The 19,261-nt window shown below is 41.4% G+C and overlaps 1 protein-coding gene across 1 annotated transcript; it reads left to right on the top strand.

Moving 5' to 3' along the window:
• Positions 1–589: 589 nt before the first annotated feature.
• On the top strand, positions 590–18,533 carry LOC137890525 (probable E3 ubiquitin-protein ligase MID2; the record flags this gene model as incomplete). Its single annotated transcript, XM_068734643.1, has 5 exons — positions 590–613; positions 1,163–1,228; positions 2,831–2,926; positions 13,938–14,045; positions 18,385–18,533. Coding segments are annotated over exons 1-5 (443 nt in total), but the record flags the coding sequence as incomplete, so codon positions are not given.
• Positions 18,534–19,261: the final 728 nt, after the last annotated feature.

Genomic DNA, 19,261 nt, shown 5'->3' with positions numbered 1-19,261 from the left:
CTCCAGATATTTCCTAGCAACCGATTTCTACATTTCAGGTCTTTATCAGTTATGACATGAGTTTTGAATGATTCAGTAAACTAGCTTGTAGTTACAAAGAACTTCACACTCCATCTGGTGAAAACTAATATTGATGTCTTTTCACGTTCCAAACATTTGCCATAGCTGCGCTGATGATGATTTTGACAGAATAAGCCATCGCATCATGTTCCTGATTGTCACCATCCATCCAACACTTGCTGGCACCCTCTCCCACCCTTCACACCCTTTTCTGCCTCCATTTCATCCCTTTTTTTCTCTGCTTCCTCTCTCTATCTCTGAGTGGTTCTAGCCGTCTTTGATGTCTGTTGTGTGTTTTAATGAGTTTGTTATTGACGGTTGCTCTGCTCCCCCCTCCCCCCCCCCCCCCCCTCCTCTCTGCCACTCATCCTGCCTGCCGGGCTGAAGCCACAGGAGTGCCAAGCAGAAACTTATCAACCCACATACACACACACACACACACACACACATACACACACACAACAGACGTTTTGTGGTCACTTGTAGAACGGATACACCCAAACAAGGTTTAGTGCCTTTATTCATGTACATGTGCAAGTACAAGCAGGTGCAGGTATTGTGTATTTTGAATTTATAAATGCAGACACACCTGCTGAGTCACACACATAAAGACGGACTGAAACACACACACACACACACACACACACACACACATGCATGTATATGTATGTTGAGGACGGAGGAGTTTGCTTCACTGCAGTCTCATGGGAGGCAGCTGTGTTCTGATGTATTAATCATCTTTGTCTCCAGCTTGCTAATTAATGACCCATCTGTCCCCTCTCACTGATGTTCCACTTCAAACTCCCTCACACACAAACACACTCACGCAGCGCTGCGACACAACAAACACACAAGTTCCAGTGATGTAACTCCAGCTCCAGACACTGTGAGCCCCATTCTCGTCTGCATTCATGTAGAAGACCTTAAGAAGAGTGTCTGTGGCAGCTTTATCAGGGAGGAGTTCTCCTCTTCAGTTGCGTTTAGGTGGTGGACGTTGTGCGTTCAGGCTTGTCTGTGTGTGTGTGTGTGTGTGTGTGTGTGTGTGTGTGTGTGTGTGTGTGTTTATGTGTGCACTTATGCAAGTGTATGTGTGTGTTTGTAGGCTTATCAGGTGAGCCCGGGCAGAGTGTCAGATGCGGTAATGGAGGCTTCAAAGACAAGCGCTGCGGTGAGTTCCCTGGCTGCCTTTTTCCCCAAAACCCCCACCACCCCCCCCACCCCCCCACCCCCCTACCCAACCGCTGCACAGAGGCAGACAGGCACACAGGTAGACACCTGGATGGATAGGGAAGGGATGCAAGGAGGGAGATAAGCAGGCAGATTAATAATTAAGTGGGTGCAAAGTCAAACCGACAACAAGCAGACAGAGTGAATCAGGCTGAGCGTCAGGCAGAGGAGATATTGGAAAGCAGGGAGGCTGACAGACAGACAGTCAGACAGACAGACAGTCAGACAGACAGACAGTCAGCGACGTGGCCAGGTGCTTTCTCAGCCCAGCTCCCTTTCACTTGCATGAGTAGAGCTACTTCAAACGCCTGCCGCTTGTCTGCTGCTTTGTTCTACTGTTTCCTTTGCAGCTGTGGTTGTTGTTGTTGTTGTTGTTGTTTTGATGCCCATCGTCGCCGCCGCCATCGTTGATTTGCTTCCTTTTGAACGGCAGTTCTATTTCTGTCTCGCTACTTGCTTGTTTCCATTTCCATCTTTTGTGCTGTTTATGTGTTTGAGTGAATTTATTTTTTTGTGTGTGTGTTTTGTTTTGCATTTGACAAACAGCCACAGTTAACGGATAGTAATTGAGTGTTTGATCATTAAAAGGTGGAAGTTGATCATATGGTTGTTTTTGCGGCTGTAAAGTAAAGTATGACGAGGTCAGGCAGTTAAATCATCATATTTCAGACAGTTAGCTAATAAAACAGAAAATACAATAAACAATGACTTTGTTTGCTACAGGCAGAATAGTATATTTTGCTTCAAATGCCGATTTCAAGGTATTGACTTGTAAATGTAACTTTGATATTTACTCAGCTATAGAAATAATTTCAATGTGTTTTAATAGCAATCTGTTGTGTCTCAAAGCATTTGGACCAATTTACTGAACTTTTTGAAATGTCCAGTTGCCAAACACCATTTTTTTTTTTTGCTTGGATTTCATGTTATAAGGTAACCCTCAGGACATGATCAAAGGAGGCAAAAGTAGTTCAGTATTGTATTATTTTTGCATTGATGTCCCAGGAAAGATATCTTAATAGTGACCATTTATTTAGTATCACAAGACTAAATCACTTCTGTGTTGTAGCTGACCCCCAAAAATATACAGTATATGGAAATTGATTATTTGTAATAATGAGTCCGTGAGTTCTTTTTCAAGTACTGCAGTGTTAGAATAGCACTAAGGTTAGGACTTCAACACTTACAATCCTTCTGCTTTTCTTTGTAAATGTATGAGTTTGAACATATGAGTTGCTACTTATTGGGTATGCTGTTGATAACAAGGCACTGATATCAGACTTCACCAAAACATCACATACTATGGCATGCTGTCACCAGATTTGAACGATTGTTGTCTTATTTAATGTTTGTTTAATGAAAAAACACAATTGCATGGTGATACATTATAATAAGTAATCTATCAGGATTTGGCCAGTGTCTTAAACTGAATGTTCAAAATATAAATACAGAATAACATTGAGGCATCCATACCCTGACTTGTTATGTGAATGCACACTCTGTATGTACTAATGATCGTCCTGTTCCTCCTTCCTCCCGACAGCAAACCCTGGAGAACAACCTGACCAACCTGGTGAAGAGGAACAGCGAGCTGGAGAACCAAATGGCAAAGCTCATCCAGATCTGTCAACAGGTGGAGGTATGCATCATGTCGTCGTGTTTGTGTCAGGAGGAAAGGTTCAGGACAAACGCACGCTTGCGATTGGAGAGTATTACTCATAGAGTCCGGTAGAGGGTGGAGCCTGTGTTAGTTAGATCTGGCAATGACTACGTTCACATTACATTACATTACAGTCATTTAGCAGACGCTTTTATCCAAAGCGACTTACAATTCAGTATCTATCTACACACCGTAGGCGCAGCTACGGGAGCAATTTTTGGGATTAAGTGTCTTGCTCAAGGACACATTGACATGAGACTAGCTGGAGCCGGGGATTGAACCGCCGACCCTCTGATTGAAAGGCGGCCCTGCTCTCCACTTAGCCACGGTCACCCGTACGTTCACATGCATGCTAATGTTACACTATTATTCCGAATATGACAGTACTCCGAATTTTATATATATTGAATATTTTGTGAATTTACGCACGTTCATATGGGCACTTCAACCCTAATTGATCAAATGAAAGTGAGGCATTTTAAATTAGAAGCCTGTGTTGTCAGACTTAACATCCATAAAGCCAGTGTAGTCTCTCATCTTGCACTTTAAATGTGTCAAGCTTTACAAATAATTAACAAAAGACGCTATGGTTTCAGTTTTATGGTTTCTGACCAATGCAAGACTAAAGAGAGAACGTTTTGAGAATTGAGGCTTTAACCTGCATGAATTGAACAGGGAAATTATAAACAACCCAAAGCCTTTCACTGTTATTGATTGTATACACTTTACTGCCTTTGCTGTTGGTGACTGCTCTGATGCCGCGCTCCCTACGCTTTGTCTCTGACTCTGGAACATTTCTGATTGCACAGTGGTAGAAATTGGACTTTAATTTATTTATTTCTCGCTTGCTTGCTTTCCTTTTTTTTTTTCTCTCACACCTCCTGTATAATGGTTGTGGTTTGTGCCAGCAACAAAATGAACGCTCCGAGCGCTGCTGATCAAATATTGATTAGTCTCAGGACTAAAAGTGAATTTCAGTTCCCTATCATGGGTTCATTAAAGGGCAGCAGTGCAGCACTGTTTTCAGACAATTTATATTGAAGACGTATTACTTGGAAGCCAAAAAACCGAGCAGATACAACAATAATGACTTAAAAGTATCTTTAAAATCTGTTTAATTCCATCGCTTTATATCTACAATCACGGGGATGTGTTTGTGCAGAATGATCTTGTTATCTGTCATTTGATCCAGTGACTGACGCAATGCACTGCCATGAAATGAAAACACCCGATACCAGCTACGCTCTCAGTGGCCTCTTGTACTTTGCCGACGGTGGCTCTCCAGATAATCTGACTCAAACCATGACTCAAGAACAAAGGATGAGCTGGAGTAGCTCCCGGCAACCATCCACCCTCGAGCTGTGTAAAGGGGCAGTTATGTAATTCAGACAACTTCAGACATTGGAATGACCACTACACTGTGGACAAAGCTACTACCAAAAGCCCTTGTGCAATATCTCCTATTGCAGATGCCAGCAGCGTAATATGATGCTTTTACTGTGTTCAAGGTTATTGTCCCAACAGTGTAATACAGTGAGGTTTGGTTGTCATGCATCTTACTGTGTTGAATATGATTGTTAGGATGAATTACAACACTCAAGAGTTGAAGTCCCGCTGGAGCCACTCATACAGGAAATGTTCGCTCCCACTTTTAAAGCAGATAAGATTATCTGTCAAATGGCGTTCATCTTCACAAGCCGGCAATGTTTCACAGCTCAGCCGCTTTCATTTAGCGACAACCTTGAAGGACTGTTTGCACTCTCAAGTCCTAGCATGAACCCATACCTGTCTGCAGAATACTATAGCTCGGCTAGTCTTGTCACTGCTGACCTCTCCCATTTGGGCTGCTGCTGTGATTTAATGGAGGTACCGAGTGAATCCAGCCAGAGAGTACTAATGCTTCGCCACCAAGTGCTGTCTGCGCTGCATCGCTAACATGTGCATGCACACACACACACACACACAAAAAAGAGCATACTTTCTGTCTTAACACACTGGCTGTTAATAAACTCCATCATTTCTTTGTGAGAGTGAGACATTAATAGCCACAGAGGACAAATGCGCTTTGGTGCCGTCATCACTCTGCGTGCGGTTCATTGGTTATTAGCGGGTCTGACTCCATTTTCTCTGAGTCACTCTGAGGTCCGCGAACAACAACTCATGCAGCTCGCTCACCCAATCAAAATTAAATGATCGCTGAGTGATTCATTAATTACAGACAAACAGTTCGTCAACAACGCATGGAGAGAGAAAAAGAAGTCTGTCTTCATATTGTCTCTGTCTGCATACTGATGTTGTGCCCCCGCCAACAACATCAGCGGAATCTCATCACTTATTCATCAAAGATAAATAAAGTGCAATAGCATGGGGGGGGGGGGGGGACGACATGCTCCATTGACTCTTAAGCAAATTATGAAAAGTAACTATAGATGTTCCCTCCTTGTTGCACCCATTGACAACTAGTCTCCTGTGTGATGTCGATGTCAAGAGGCTGATTCAATTATTGACACGAGGAATTAAATTAAGTAATGTTTTCAGGTGAGTTCATATTAATGTGGTTCTTTAGAGGAGGGGAGAGGAGAGTGGAGAGGAAGACAAGTGAGAGAAAGTAGAGGAAGAAAGAGGGAAATGAAAGGGGAAGAGAAAGTGCAGGATTGAGAAGGCAAAAAGAGGACGCAAGTGTAAGCGTGACAATAATCTCTTTGACCGAAAAACAGACACAGGCGCTGTGCGGAAGAAAACGCTAAGCAATAATGCAATATAGCACAGACAGGGAATTTCAAAAAAACGAGAGTGTGTGTGTGTGCACAAAGTAAGAAATCTCTGAAGGGCTTTGAGCATGACCCGGTTTCCTCTCCTCCTTGTTTGCATCATATTGTATTGGTGCCGAAGATATGATCAAACATAGTGTGAGTCAGCTTTCAGTGTGTCAGCGCACACAGCAGCGATGCAGCCCTGCTCTCCTGGGGATCTCTTTGGGGAGATTTCTTCTCTTCAGTCTAAGGAAAGATGACTTGATGATGTGTGGGATGTGTCTCTTTCTTGGGAGGCCTCCCTTCTTATCGCATCATTTGGTGTTTGATTGTTAATTCTGTTGCTGCACTTAATGACATTCAGAATAACGTTCTGCTTTCTTAAAAAAAATGTAGCGAATGGCATGATCCTTGAGCATTTTGCAATGATTGTTGTTGAGCTAACATTCACCGTTATCCCTTCAATGCCAGATAGCTGGCTGGATATTAATAGACAGCAGAGAAGAGACACTCAGTGAGGCTGTTTGGCAAAGAGCATTTCCCCCGAGAACCACTTTGCTATTGAATAGATGTTGATACAATGGCAACGGAAACTAAATGTAGAGCCAAAGTAAAAGCTGAGATGATACCCACGAGCATGTCCCATGTTTACCTGCTTGTTGTTTATCTCAATTACAAAATATGTTTTCAAGCTGTTTTAAAAATGTTAATATTATTTCTTTAATTCTAGTGTAATATTTAATTTGTTTGCAAAATCTTTCTCTAATTGTCTTTCTTTCCTCTGTCACAACAATCAGTTCGCCTTTATTGTGTGTATCTATTACTTCACTTTCATTGCCCGATTGCTCATATTTTCAAATATGAGTTACCACCTTATATGCAAACGCAGCTATGTTTTTCAACTTTTTATATTATGTTCCACTATTTTGTGGAAATGTAAGTTTTTCCTCTCTTATTCAAATTGACATCTCACCATTTGCACTTTTATATTATTTTTTTACCATTGTACAAGTTTTGAGCAGACTTTCATTTAATTCCCAGGACTCCTCTTCTTCCTCCTTCATACTTACATAACACTTCCTTAAAGGCTTGTGCACTTGAGAACTTTGTCGCTGTTGTGAAGTTCTTGATTGTGTGTTCCCTCTTCTCTGAATGTGTTTTGTCTTTTCATCTTTCTCTGTCCCACTTTATCTCACTCTTACTCTCTGTTTGTGGGTCGACTTACCCCCCCTGAAGCTCGGCTTGTGTTGTGAAGAGGCGTGTTTTCTGGCGGCTTCTTAATGAGGGCTTTCCCTAATGAGCGTACATTGCCTAGCTCATATACTGTATCTTAAGGTAGGGAACATCCAGACACAACTAGTGTCGAGTTAGTATTGTTTGAGGAAGCGGTCAAAGCAGCAGCCCTTTTTTTACAACCCCTAGAAGTGTGTTACCAGCTGGGAGGAAATAAATTAGCTCACTAATAAAGCTGTAAGTGTGTGCGTATTAGGACTGATGGAAAAAGGAAAGAATCACATCAAACAGAAGCCCACTGGGTTTAATTCTCAGACATGTATGTCTACTGATTAAACATTGAGCTGTAAGTCGTTAGCCAGAGCTGTCTAGGTTTATGTACACTGAAGCTGATCCCACTGTGTGCAGAATATAAATGAGCTGCGTGGAGATGGCGGTAATGCTGCATAATCCTTTGTATCAGGTCTCATCCCGCCTCTCTTTACCTTTCTACCGGAGCATCAGTGAGATCGAAGAGTCCGCTGGTGTTGTTTGCCTTTCTCATATTTCTAAAGCCATTTGCAGTTCCACTTTCAGGCGAAGATGAGGACATCAGTACAGCGGGATAATGGCTTATACTGAAACAACATTCTCTCCTTTATGCAGTTGTTATTGTTTGTGCCTTAACCCGATGGCCACACCATGTTTTCATTCGTGAAATTATATATTTCTCCGATTCTGTGTTAAGTACTTATGTTAATGTTCCTTCTTTTCATCCGTGGAGTCCATTCATTTTAGTGAAAGAGCAGCAATGCTTTAAGCCATGTGCTAATGTCAGCATGCTAACATGCTCAAGTTCAGCAGGTAGGCCTCTAATGTTTAAGCACACCATCTTAGTTAAGCATTTTGCCATGATAACATTTTATACTAAACATGAAATAAGACTGAGGCAGATGGGAATGTCTAAGTTGTGCAGGTATTGGACGGATTAACATTTGGACTGCTAGATTAAAGTCAGAGGATCTTCAAAGTCTTTAATCAGGGAACTATGAATGTCTGTTCAAAGTTATTGTTCCAATTTATCAAGTAGATAGTTTAGATCTTTTACAGGATGAGTGACAACTGTGACTTGACTGTGGCGCTAGAGGAAAAGTCAGGGGATCACAAAAATCATTATCTTCTGAGCCCCATGATTGTGTATAAATCTCATGGCAATCCATCTAATAGTTTTTGAGATATTTCCGTTGGATCAAAGTGGTGCAGACCAACACTGCCATCAGCTAGTGTGCTAAAAAGACTGCAACAGAATCAATTCACCCCTTCAACAGGACTGTCTAGATTGTTCTCCAAACTCATATATCACATATTATCATATGACGATTAATAGTTGATTAATGATGTGTAAGTAAATGTGGTTAGCATATAAAAGTTTACGCAAACACTTTGTAGGCTTAAAAAGCCTTATTTCAAATTTATTACCAGTGAAGTATTTCCATTTATCACCTCTTTCTGACATAACATCCATAATATATGGCTGGCAGTTTCTTTTACGTTATGCATAAAGCCACTCTTCTCTGTTTTAAAGCCAGGTGCCACACAGGTGTCATAAATCTCTGGGATCTATCCCCGTATCTGTGGACAGCTTCAGAGATAAAGCTGTCAGACTGAATCCTTCCATCTTTGTGAGAGGATCATCTCTGAGAGACAGAGACGGAGTGGGTGGAGGGGTCTTCTCAGTAAAGCAGACAGAAGGGGGACCAGAGGTATAATAGGAAGAAGTGGAAGTAAAGTGGGATAGGAGGCAGGAGAGGCTGATTGGAGAGGAACGAGCACAGAATTGATTCAAGATGTGAAGGTTTTGGTGTCAGCAAGAGGTTAACAGCTGTTCCGAACCCGGACCGGTCCTCACTTAGTTTGAATGGGAACCACTTTGGCTAGAGTGGATCATTTTGGGAGCCGTCCATTGTTCAATTGTCTGTGCTTGTTGTCTGGAATTTATACCCCGGATGTCCACATTCTAAAGTTTGTGGGTGTGAGGTAGGGCAGGGCAAGTGTCTGAATATAATAATGTCTTCAATGTGTTATATTGTGTTTTTGCTGTAGTTTTTTTATTACAGTTTGCTTAGAATCATTAATTTACAGTATTAACAGTATAACAATATTTTGTCAAACACTATACAACAACAACAACATCATATGTAAGCAAATGTAAGTTCATGTTATCTGCTGAAATAAAGTTTGAAACAATGTTTTCAGAAACATATTTGAGTGTGCTGTTTAGCTTTAAAATTAGAAACTTTTCTCCGGCCCTGGGGGTGGTGCTTGGTTTCGGCTCGACTGATTTCAACATGGCGCCCGAGTCACAAACTTTCTCATTTTACAGCTTAACAGTTCACTAAAACATGTTTCTGAGAAATAGGCAACTGAATCTTGATTCATATTTGACCAGCGCTGCTTAGTTTGACAGTTTGATTGGAGTTCACAAGCAGTGACTGACACCGCTTAAGAGAATGATTTTTTTTCACAGATTATCTTCTCATGACCTACTGTCAGGATATAGTGACAGTTTGACAAATATTATTAAATATAATTATAATTATGTTTATAAAAGTTGCCATCTGCAGCCTTAAGGTGCCAACCATGAACCTTAACATCCCTGATTCACATCACACTAGGACCTTTGTTGTGGGTCAGTCGCATTTCTTGTCGTCGGTCTACTTTCAGCTATCTAATAAAATGCCCCAAATAATTATAAAACATGACACCTCAGACAACAGGGCTCTGATTTTATTGAACCACAAATGAATGGATGTCACAGTACGTGTGATCTTGTCTGCCGTCTGTTAGAGGTGACATTCCCAGGCTTTTCACATTGTGTAAGGCTGCCGTTTTCCCTGAAAATGTCATCTGGGTTTCCCCAACTTTAGAAAATCTACACAATATCAAGATACTACACACTGTCTACGATCTGTATCTGCTCATTCCAACACTTCCTTGGACCTGCAAAATGCATAAACTGAAGGAAATATTAAAATTGAGAGCTTTTATTCTTGGTTTACCACTTTTTAAAATCTATAATATGTCATGTAGACATCTTGTGAATCACTTTATACACCTGCCATAGTTGGAATGTGTGTATGGAAACTTTTGGAGCAAAATAAATGTGTGTGAGTTTGAACAATGCTTGTTAACACAACATCAGTTTGTAAAGATTCACAGTTTATTAAGTAGATACATTTGGATTCGTTATGTCAGGGTGGGCGGAGGATTTATTATTGTTTGCCGGGGTTTGTGATGGTTTTATGGTGTTGCAGCTCTTGAGCAAATACACATAGCTTTATAATGACTGAATGCAATTTGCTAAATCATTAAAACTCACAATTCAGTTAATCTTTCCGGAGTCAACAGATTTTTTGCAAAATCACGAAATAGTGAGAGATTACGACGTTAATCCCAATATCGGGGGAGCTCAAAACCTTCCCCCTCATTTGGACTTCAGCCCACCTCTGTGTGATCGACAACATCCGAATGACTCCGCTTGGCCCCACACATCAGTCACGTCTTTACTTGCTGAAACAGCACAGAGTGGGTGTTGAATGGTGGCTGTCAGTCATTTGAAGCCAGAAAACAAATGTAGCCGCATGGCTCATTTTATTTCATTTCAGCTTGTAAGTAATACAGTACTTGGTGTACAAATATGGGCGATAAATTTAATCTTGACATAATGCTGGAGCTGAACTCTAACTAATGATGTATGGGAGCATATGGGCTCAATGTAACCCTTCTGTGAGAGAACGAGAGCTGGAAGATGTGGTGAGGGTTTGTAATGGACAATTCATTTAATGATTCTGCTGTCAGATCGCAATCTGTGGGCTAACATGGTGTCATAATTGTCTGGATGGGTTTATTTAATACTATTCAGTCGCTTGTTATGTCTGCCTCTCCTTACTGAGTGTAATTATGGCTGCTGATGATAAGACGTTTTCTATTATCTTATGAGATAATGAGTGGATGGCCAAGAATGGGGTGCACTGTCCGTTGCATTAACGTCAATAAAGCCCGGTGCTCAAACATACTCAAAAGTGATGGACAATGTCACATTTTTCATATTAAGATGTCAGCCATATCATCTGCCCAGATAATTGTTCATTTGTTGCTGTTGTTTACATTCCTCCTGATGCAACTTCAGAAAACGCACTACAGAAATGCACAACTGTTTTGTTTTGTTTGTCTTGTTTTTCTTGTGTAGCAAATGGGCTACAACTGCATGGATGAATACAACTGCTATAACAAATGTGCAAATATGAAATGGCAATCCCAATTAATTTAGGAAATATCGAAATCATGAATATCGTCAACCAATAAGATACCTGTATTCTACTTTCTGGTATTTTAAATAAGCACACTGGTTTTAGCTTTTCTTCAGTCCATTAGACAGTCTTTAAGATGATTTTTACAACCGTCTTGATCGCAGGAACAGCTGGAAATGTCTTTGACACTGAGAGAGTTTTCAGCCTTGCTGTGGTTGTTTTCCACATACTCCAATAATAGACCCACAGTATACTTTAACGTAGAGTTGGCACTGTGATTTCAGAGCACCTGCAGAGGAGCCTGATGAATAGAGAGATGCACAGATCGTGACAGTGTTTGTGTAGCAGGGAGTGGATAATAATGTCAGGAGCTGGCAGACGAAGAGGAGGAGGAGGAGGAGGTTTTGAGTGAGGTGGAACAGGAGGAGAACGGAGATGAAGATTGTTTCCGTAACTCTAAGCTGCCAAATAGCTCAGTTGTAATTCACAATGACCCTGGACGGCTGCATTTATCCTGCTTAAGTACTAACCTGCAGTCATAAGATTGCTCTTTGCAGAATTAATTGTGTGTGTGTGTGTGTGTGTGTGTGTGTGTGTGTGTGTGTGTGTGTGTGTGTGTGTGTGTGTGTGTGTGTGTGTGCGTGCGTGCGTGCGTGCGTGCGTGCGTGCGTGCATAATAAAGAGGCTTAAGTGTATCGGCGCATTGTAATGAGCTTTATGGAGTGATGAGTGGAACTTTGTTGTTGGTTAAGTAGTTTGATAGTCTGCAGCATGACAGAAAGTCACAACCCTGTCAAATTTAAGAATGAAGGACGATTCAAAAAGGGATGAATCGTTCTCTGGATATATATGAGAATGCACTGAACTAAATTAAATTAACTTGTTTTTAGCCGTAAAGTATAGAGACAAAATCCACAGGTGGTAAAACAATTTATAATAATATAAACAAAACTCATCTGAGACAATCAATGAGAAACTATAACTATAGAGGAGTTGCAATAAAGCAGAATTCAACTCTTTTATTTCTTCAAAGTTTACAGAAAACTTTTTTTAATATCATCTTTCTTCATTCTCACTGCTAGTTATTAAGAAGTGCCTCCAAATGCAAAATGAAGAGACTTTCTTAGATCTTCTGCCTCAGTTTTTCAGAACCTTTCAGCATACACAGCTGTGTCTTTATTGTCCCACTGCTGGTGTGATCTTTAATTTAAATGTAACTTCAAAATTGTCGAACCCAGTCAGAGCAGTGAAATGGTCTCTCCTCGCGGATGTACTATACTGTATAATGTTTGCCAGCTCAGCAGTACTCTATGCGACAGTCAGTGCACTGCAGAAAACACTCACCAGTGCTTTTGTGGCAATAAACACCATAAAACTATTGAAGCAGATAAAGCAGCAGTGCTGTTGTAAAGGCCATCGTTGATGGTGAGCCTCTATTGGATTTTGTTAGTGGAATTCCTCCTCCTCTTTTCTGGATACTTCTGGAGCTGCCAGTTTGAGTGAAAGCGCCCCACAGTCACCGCGCTGGGTTGTAGAGTGTGTTCTGGAGTAAGTCTGTGATTTCTCCGATGTTTTGAAGCGGCTCCCGCAGACAAAATAATGGTGACTCCTGTCACCACTGTGGAGGAGATGCACTTGCAGTGTGTGTAACTTTGTGGGAACTTTATCTTATGTGGTACATGGAAACTATTTTGTGTTTTTTACATATTTACATCAGTTTACAACAACATAGTTTACAGTTATGTGGAGAGCATGATGGAAGTACAGCTCTTGGAGCAAACAAAGCAGTGATAAGGTTTCTCTCTGTGTGACGTGCGGAGACACGTTTTTATCTCATTCAGAGGAGAAATTTGGTTTCAAATTCACAAGTTGGTGTTTGCTGAGCTTAACATTAAATCTGCTGGTGAAACGGCGGCTAAACTGTTGGTAGCTTCAGCGTTTCAGTTCAGCAGACACCCTTAGTGTATAACACGCACCCACACAATGTTTGTTGAAGTTGCTGGCTGTTCATATAGTGTTAGCCTGAGATGATGAACTGATGATGAGTTGCCTTGGCAACTTTGCTCCTAAAATAATCACAGAATCTATTAAATCGGCGTGGTGTTCGCAAAACCGTTAATTAACGAGTGTCTGCACAGCCCCTTTTCTGGAGCTTGTTTAATGAAGAGTCAAATATTCGTAACATTCAGTATTTCTTGTTCATAATGACTGAAAGAAACATGTTTTAGAAAAGAATGGTGTATAATAAGATGGTAGTATTTCATACAAGAACTTTACATGATTTATATCCAGCAGCAAGAAACAGAACATTTTTCGAGAACAAATTATTATTAACAAATTATTTTATGAAATTTCTTGTCACCTTCAATGCCCACTAGATGGATGACTGCGGAGCAACCAGTGTATCTACTGTATGCATTCCAATGATCCTTGGATCAGTGTTTGCTCTGTAATGTAAAATGATGTATTGTCTTTCCAGTGACAATTATTTGGAAATCACTTATCTCGAGAGATAGCAAGTGAGTTCTAATCCAGGAGCACTTCTTGTTTGCTTTGCTTTGTGTGCAGAATGCACAGTGAAATACAAATGATGTTCTCTGCATGTAAGTGATCATGTGGATCGTCATGGCTGCTAATCCAGAAATCTGACAAAGCTCCCAACAAACAGAGAGGAAGAAGCATGATGTTGACATGTGTACCTGCTTCTGTCTCCAGGTAAACACAGCCATGCATGAATCCAAGCTTGTGGAGGAGTGTGATGAGCTCGTGGAGATCATCCGCCAGAGAAAACAGGTCATCGCTGTGAAGATCAAAGAATCCAAGGTAAAATATTCTCAGGATACATTCATACTTTTTTTTCAGTTTTTGGCTCGAGAGAGATTTTACTACAAGAATATTTATATTATAAATATAGTCGTCTGGAATTATGACGATGGGTGGTTTCAGTAAGTTAAAGCTACATCGACTGATTTTGGTCGTAAAGGGGCATTAAGACTAAATGTAAATTGAATGTAATATATTGTATTGCAGTTTTAGATTTCTAACAGTAGGATGTTGGGTTTATTGAATTTACTTTGTTTCATTCAGAGTACGTCAGTTCACAGTTCCGCCTCACTGCCGTTTGAAGCAGCCAAATTGACAGTTATGTATTTAAGAAACTCAGCTCTGGGTCACAGTCCGCCGGCAGAGAAACAGTTTGGTTTTGTAACTTCTGTACAAGAGATTGAATCAGAGAGCAGAAGCGCCGTGGAAGGAATATATTCATCCAGGTCTCTCAAAGATGTATTTTTTAAAAGGCTGCCTCTGTAGTTGCCCACTTGTTTACCCAAACACACATCACATGGACGCTTGAGGAGAGATGGAAAAGATGAGTGAGGAAAAAGAGAGCAGCAATGGGCTTCTTCCACACGCAGGCAGCCGACCTGAATGTGTGTGGAAAGTATCTGAGGTGGCAGCAAAGACTGTTGTGAACTTGCTGCAGGACTTAGTGTACGTGTGCGTGTGGATGCGTGTGTGGACTGCACACGTGCCCGTGTGTTTATGGGGGGTTTGTTGCCCTTTGAGCGCCAAGGGTTTCAGGACAGAGGCAAACTCTAAATCTCACCCTCCCAGAGGTGAGGTTTTAAGTGCTTGTGGAAGATCCTCTGAGACAGCAAAAGAGCTTTGTCGAAAGATGAAAGATTTCCAAACGCTAAACACAAGGACTGAAGTAGGTTTGTGTGTGTGTGTGTGTGTGTGTGTGTGTGTGTGTGTGTGTGTGTGTGTGTGGGGGGGGGGGGGGGGGGGGGGGGGGGGGGGGGGGAGTGTCCGCAGTGACTGCCGACAAAGAGCAAGGCTTGTTCTCTTGAGAGTCTGGGTTTGTAAAAGGCTGTCTAGTAGAGGGTAGAGGAGTGATATGTAGGAGACGGAGGACAGAGGGAAGTACACACAAAACACTAGAGGAGCGCTTGATTGATGTCAGCAGATGATGTGTTAATATTTAAAGCTGTTTAAGGGTCAAGAAAGATACATTAAATACAGGACACCGCTCAGGTGTAGGTTGTTTTAGGCATTTCCCCAAACGAAAAAACATCGTTTTTTTTTCTGTTAAGAACGGTGTCGGAAAGGAAAGTGTTCAGAGGTGACTCTGCAACAGAATAACAGGATTATGCAGGCATGATCATAGTGTGGATGTGCAAGGTGCTCCCATTCTCTCTCCGTGGAGACTCAGCAGTCATGCCTAATCTCTCCCTGCCCAAACAAAACACACACACACTATTCCCATGTTCTGGTGTGTGCAAGAGCGTCTCTATCACGTGACTCTGCTTGTCCTCCACCCTTCTCTGCTTCTCATTCGGAAAACTATTTGAACTCCTTTTGAGCCTTGAGGATTAACAACTCAAATCTGTTTGGGGGTTTTCTAAAAAACGGATGTTATTAGTATAACAACAGCAGATATTTGTTTGAATAAATAAAACGGTAATTATCCTTTTGTGGCTCTGCCAATTACGACTACTGTGTCTCAAAAGGAATCACAGAAGTAGCGTGACGATGTTATGACACCAAAATCCTCTTTGGGTGGAGGTTGTGGTCGATGGTTGGGTGTACAAAGCATGTGACTTTGACTGCTGTTCACATCCAGCTTCCTGCTTCCATTCAAAGTTTGTTTCTATTAACCATAAGCAGAATCTTTCCTGAAAATGACTTAAAGGAATAGTTTGACATTTTAGGAAGTACGTTTGTTTTCTTATCAAGAGTTTGATGAGAAAGATTGATACACGTCTCTATACACTACATGCCTACATTACGGTCATTTAGCAGACGCTTTTATCTAAAGCGACTTACAATTCAGTATCTATCTACCGTAGACGCAGCTACGGGAGCAATTTTGCGGTTAAGTGTCTTGCTCAAGGACACATTGACATGAGACTAGCGGACTAGCGGAGCCGGGGATCGAACCGCTGACCCTCTGATTGAAAGGCGGCCCTGCTCTCCGCTTAGCCACGGTCACCCGCCTACACAGTAATAGCTAGATGATTAGCTGAGCTCAGCATAGAACGAGCAGAGAGAAAGACAGGAAACAACTTAAGTTTACTACAGCTTATCTGGCCAAAGTTGGCTTCACACAAATACATTTTGTGAGCACAGAACTCAGAACAGAATTAATTTTAGCTCAAATTATTTGTTGAGCACTAATAATAACATTCTAAATATAATTTGTCTGCTTGCAAAATATCTTTTTCTGTGCTCAAAATGTTCCACCGTCCCAACATTTAAGCTGAGATTAGACTGTAATTTTTCAACTTCAGATGAGTGTGTCTCTACAGGAGGTGAGACGCTCACACACACACACACACACACACACACACACACACACAGAGAGAACTTGCCATATAGTCCATTACTCTGAGAGAGAGAGAGAGAGAGAGAGAGAGAGAGAGAGAGAGAGAGAGAGAGAGAGAGAGAGAGAGAGAGAGAGAGGGAGTAATGTCTAAAATTGTTTGCGACACATGTTGCCGAATAATAACCCATCCATTAAACCCTTCTCGCCTGTCGTCTCTGTCCGGTCAACAACCTGCTCAGATGTTGTTTTTAGGGGCAACAGATTAGGGTGGATTTAGTGGAAGAGCAGCTAAGACATCAATTGAAAAATCCATTAAGTCGCCAGCTAAGAGAGGCTTCTGAGCAGCACCAGTTTTCCCAGCAGTAGAAAGTGCACATTAGATACAGTTTTGATTCTTTGAGAGCTTTTGATGACAAGCTCTGAACCGATTGCCACCCAGTGTTTTTTTTTTTATATATATTTTTTGTTTGCATAATTCGAGCCCTGCAAGCAAAGAATGTGTTGCTGATAATGTAAATGACTAATTCTTTAAGGGCGCTCATCATTGTATATGTTTCTGCTCTTTTTTTTTTTGTTTAACTTTAGTGTTCAGAGATTCAAGTTGTTAGCTGTTACTAGAAGTGTACTTTTTAGACAATAAAGCAACTTTACCTCACCGTTTGCCATTTAAAAAGTTCAACAAGGGTTTTTATTTAATCATCATTGCTGAGAGGCTCTCCATGCTGAGGCTGGTATTAAATTCTCAGCTCACCTTTCGTTGACAGTCTCCAGGCTCACGAGCGGTCTGTGTTGTTTCCTGTGGAGAGTTATATAAAACTAAGTTCATTTGAGGAATCAGGATATGAGCCATAATAAAGATAAATGGATCACTCTAACTCAAATGAGCGTGCAATGGCTTCCTTATGCTCATTCGATAATCATAGAACAGAACATTACAAAACCCTGTGTGCTTATGATTGTGTTTAAAGAGTCTGAACCCTGACCTGACTGATGACCTCTCCCTTGGCTTGGTTTTCAGTGCATTCATAGTAGTTTGAAATCCATTTTGCAAAGCTTTTTCTCAGCATTTTGCTCTAGATAAACACAGTAAAACACATTTCTGACTTATTTTATCAGATAACAATGCATTATGCTATTCACCTCTGCCCTCCTATTATGCAACATGTTCATAAGGTCAATGTGAGAATAAAGAGCCAATGGCCTTGCTTCAACTATGACCAAGCCAGCAGGGCTTCCTGTCTATGACCCTGCATCATGTTGTCAATGAGCGCTCTCCTATATGTAATCTAGAGGTTTATTATTGAGTGCAGCCCTCAAAGGGTGGTAGAAAAGGCAGATTTATGAGACGTTTATTTGGAGCATGTGTTACATTTTCTGCTCAAATTTTCCTCCTTTCATCAGTCCCTCACATAAGCTGTTATAATGCCCTGTGCTCACTGTTTTTTCATGTTAAATTAATTGCACATTCCTCTGACAAGATAGTGTTCAACACATTCAATATCTATCCAAGGGGCTTTGTGTTTTTTTTTTAGTGTTGTAATAAAAATCATTAGCCTGCAATATGGCAACTCTTGGTTTCACCTAGTAGCTGTCATCTCAGGGGCAGCTACAAATTCAGACTTCAGAATTTGAGAGCAATTTGGCAAAAAAAGCTTAATCATACTTTGTGGAAGTACAAGAACATATTTATGGATTGGTGTCACAATGATGAATGCCTCATATAGAGACCAACAGTCCAGTCACCAAACCAGGCTCCTTCCAGGCCTCAGACTGAGCAAATGATTATAATAGGTGTGTCGTAACATAGCAACATGGCGTGTATTTGTGTTTTTGTTCCAGGTGATGAAACTGCGTAAGTTGGCTCAGCAGATTGCAAACTGTCGCCAGTGTCTGGAGCGCTCCAGTGCCCTCATCACACAAGCCGAACAGAGCCTGAAGGAGAACGACCACGCCCGCTTCCTCCAGACTGCCCGAAATGTAGCAGAAAGGTGGGTTACCTGGTCTATAGACACGCACGTCTGCACACACACACACACAGTAAAGGGAGAAAAAGTGACGGAGTGGATGGTTAACTTTGATTACATCGGTGGTTGTTTGGAGGTAATATTGAAATTTCCATTTTTTACACTATTATCGGTGATAGACCTGATCATATGCACTTAGAAAGTGTCAACAAAATACACAAAACACGAGATATACAGGAATAAATACAGTGACACAAAAATCATAAAGCCCTACAGTGAGTTTGCCTTTTTGTTTCCATGAAATCCAAGCTTGGAAAGTGATGCAGCTGGTGAAATCAGCATTATATCAACCTCTTTAGCTCCTGCGATCCATGCCAGGCCTCTGGTGAGAACCATCTATCTTTTAAGTGGCCAGCTATGCGGTTTCTCTTTCCACCTGCGTACTTCTGTAATACCTTCATCCCCTCCTGCCTCCACAGGCTGGAAGCTTTCTCACTTATTCTCTCACACAGACAAAGCTCTGTGCAAAATCTGTAGCTAGCGTAGCATCTTTTTATTTGGCCCGGATTCTTTTCCAGCGCCTGGCTGGGCGCTTTATTGACCGGCGGGTTTCTCTTCTCTGAGGAACAAAAGGCTCAGCTCTGCCCTGCTCTGTGGTTCAGGTTGGCCCCTGCCACAGACAGATCACTGATGCTCAAAGCAGAAGTAGGCACAAGTTTCCACAAACCTGCACAGACCATGGAGTCAGTGCG

This window comes from Cebidichthys violaceus, unplaced genomic scaffold, assembly GCF_023349555.1.
Source record: "Cebidichthys violaceus isolate CVI_PGR_0920_01 unplaced genomic scaffold, fCebVio1.0.p SCAF_652, whole genome shotgun sequence".
Lineage (NCBI taxonomy): Eukaryota > Metazoa > Chordata > Actinopteri > Perciformes > Stichaeidae > Cebidichthys > Cebidichthys violaceus.
This window is presented reverse-complemented; position numbering and strand designations above follow the sequence as displayed.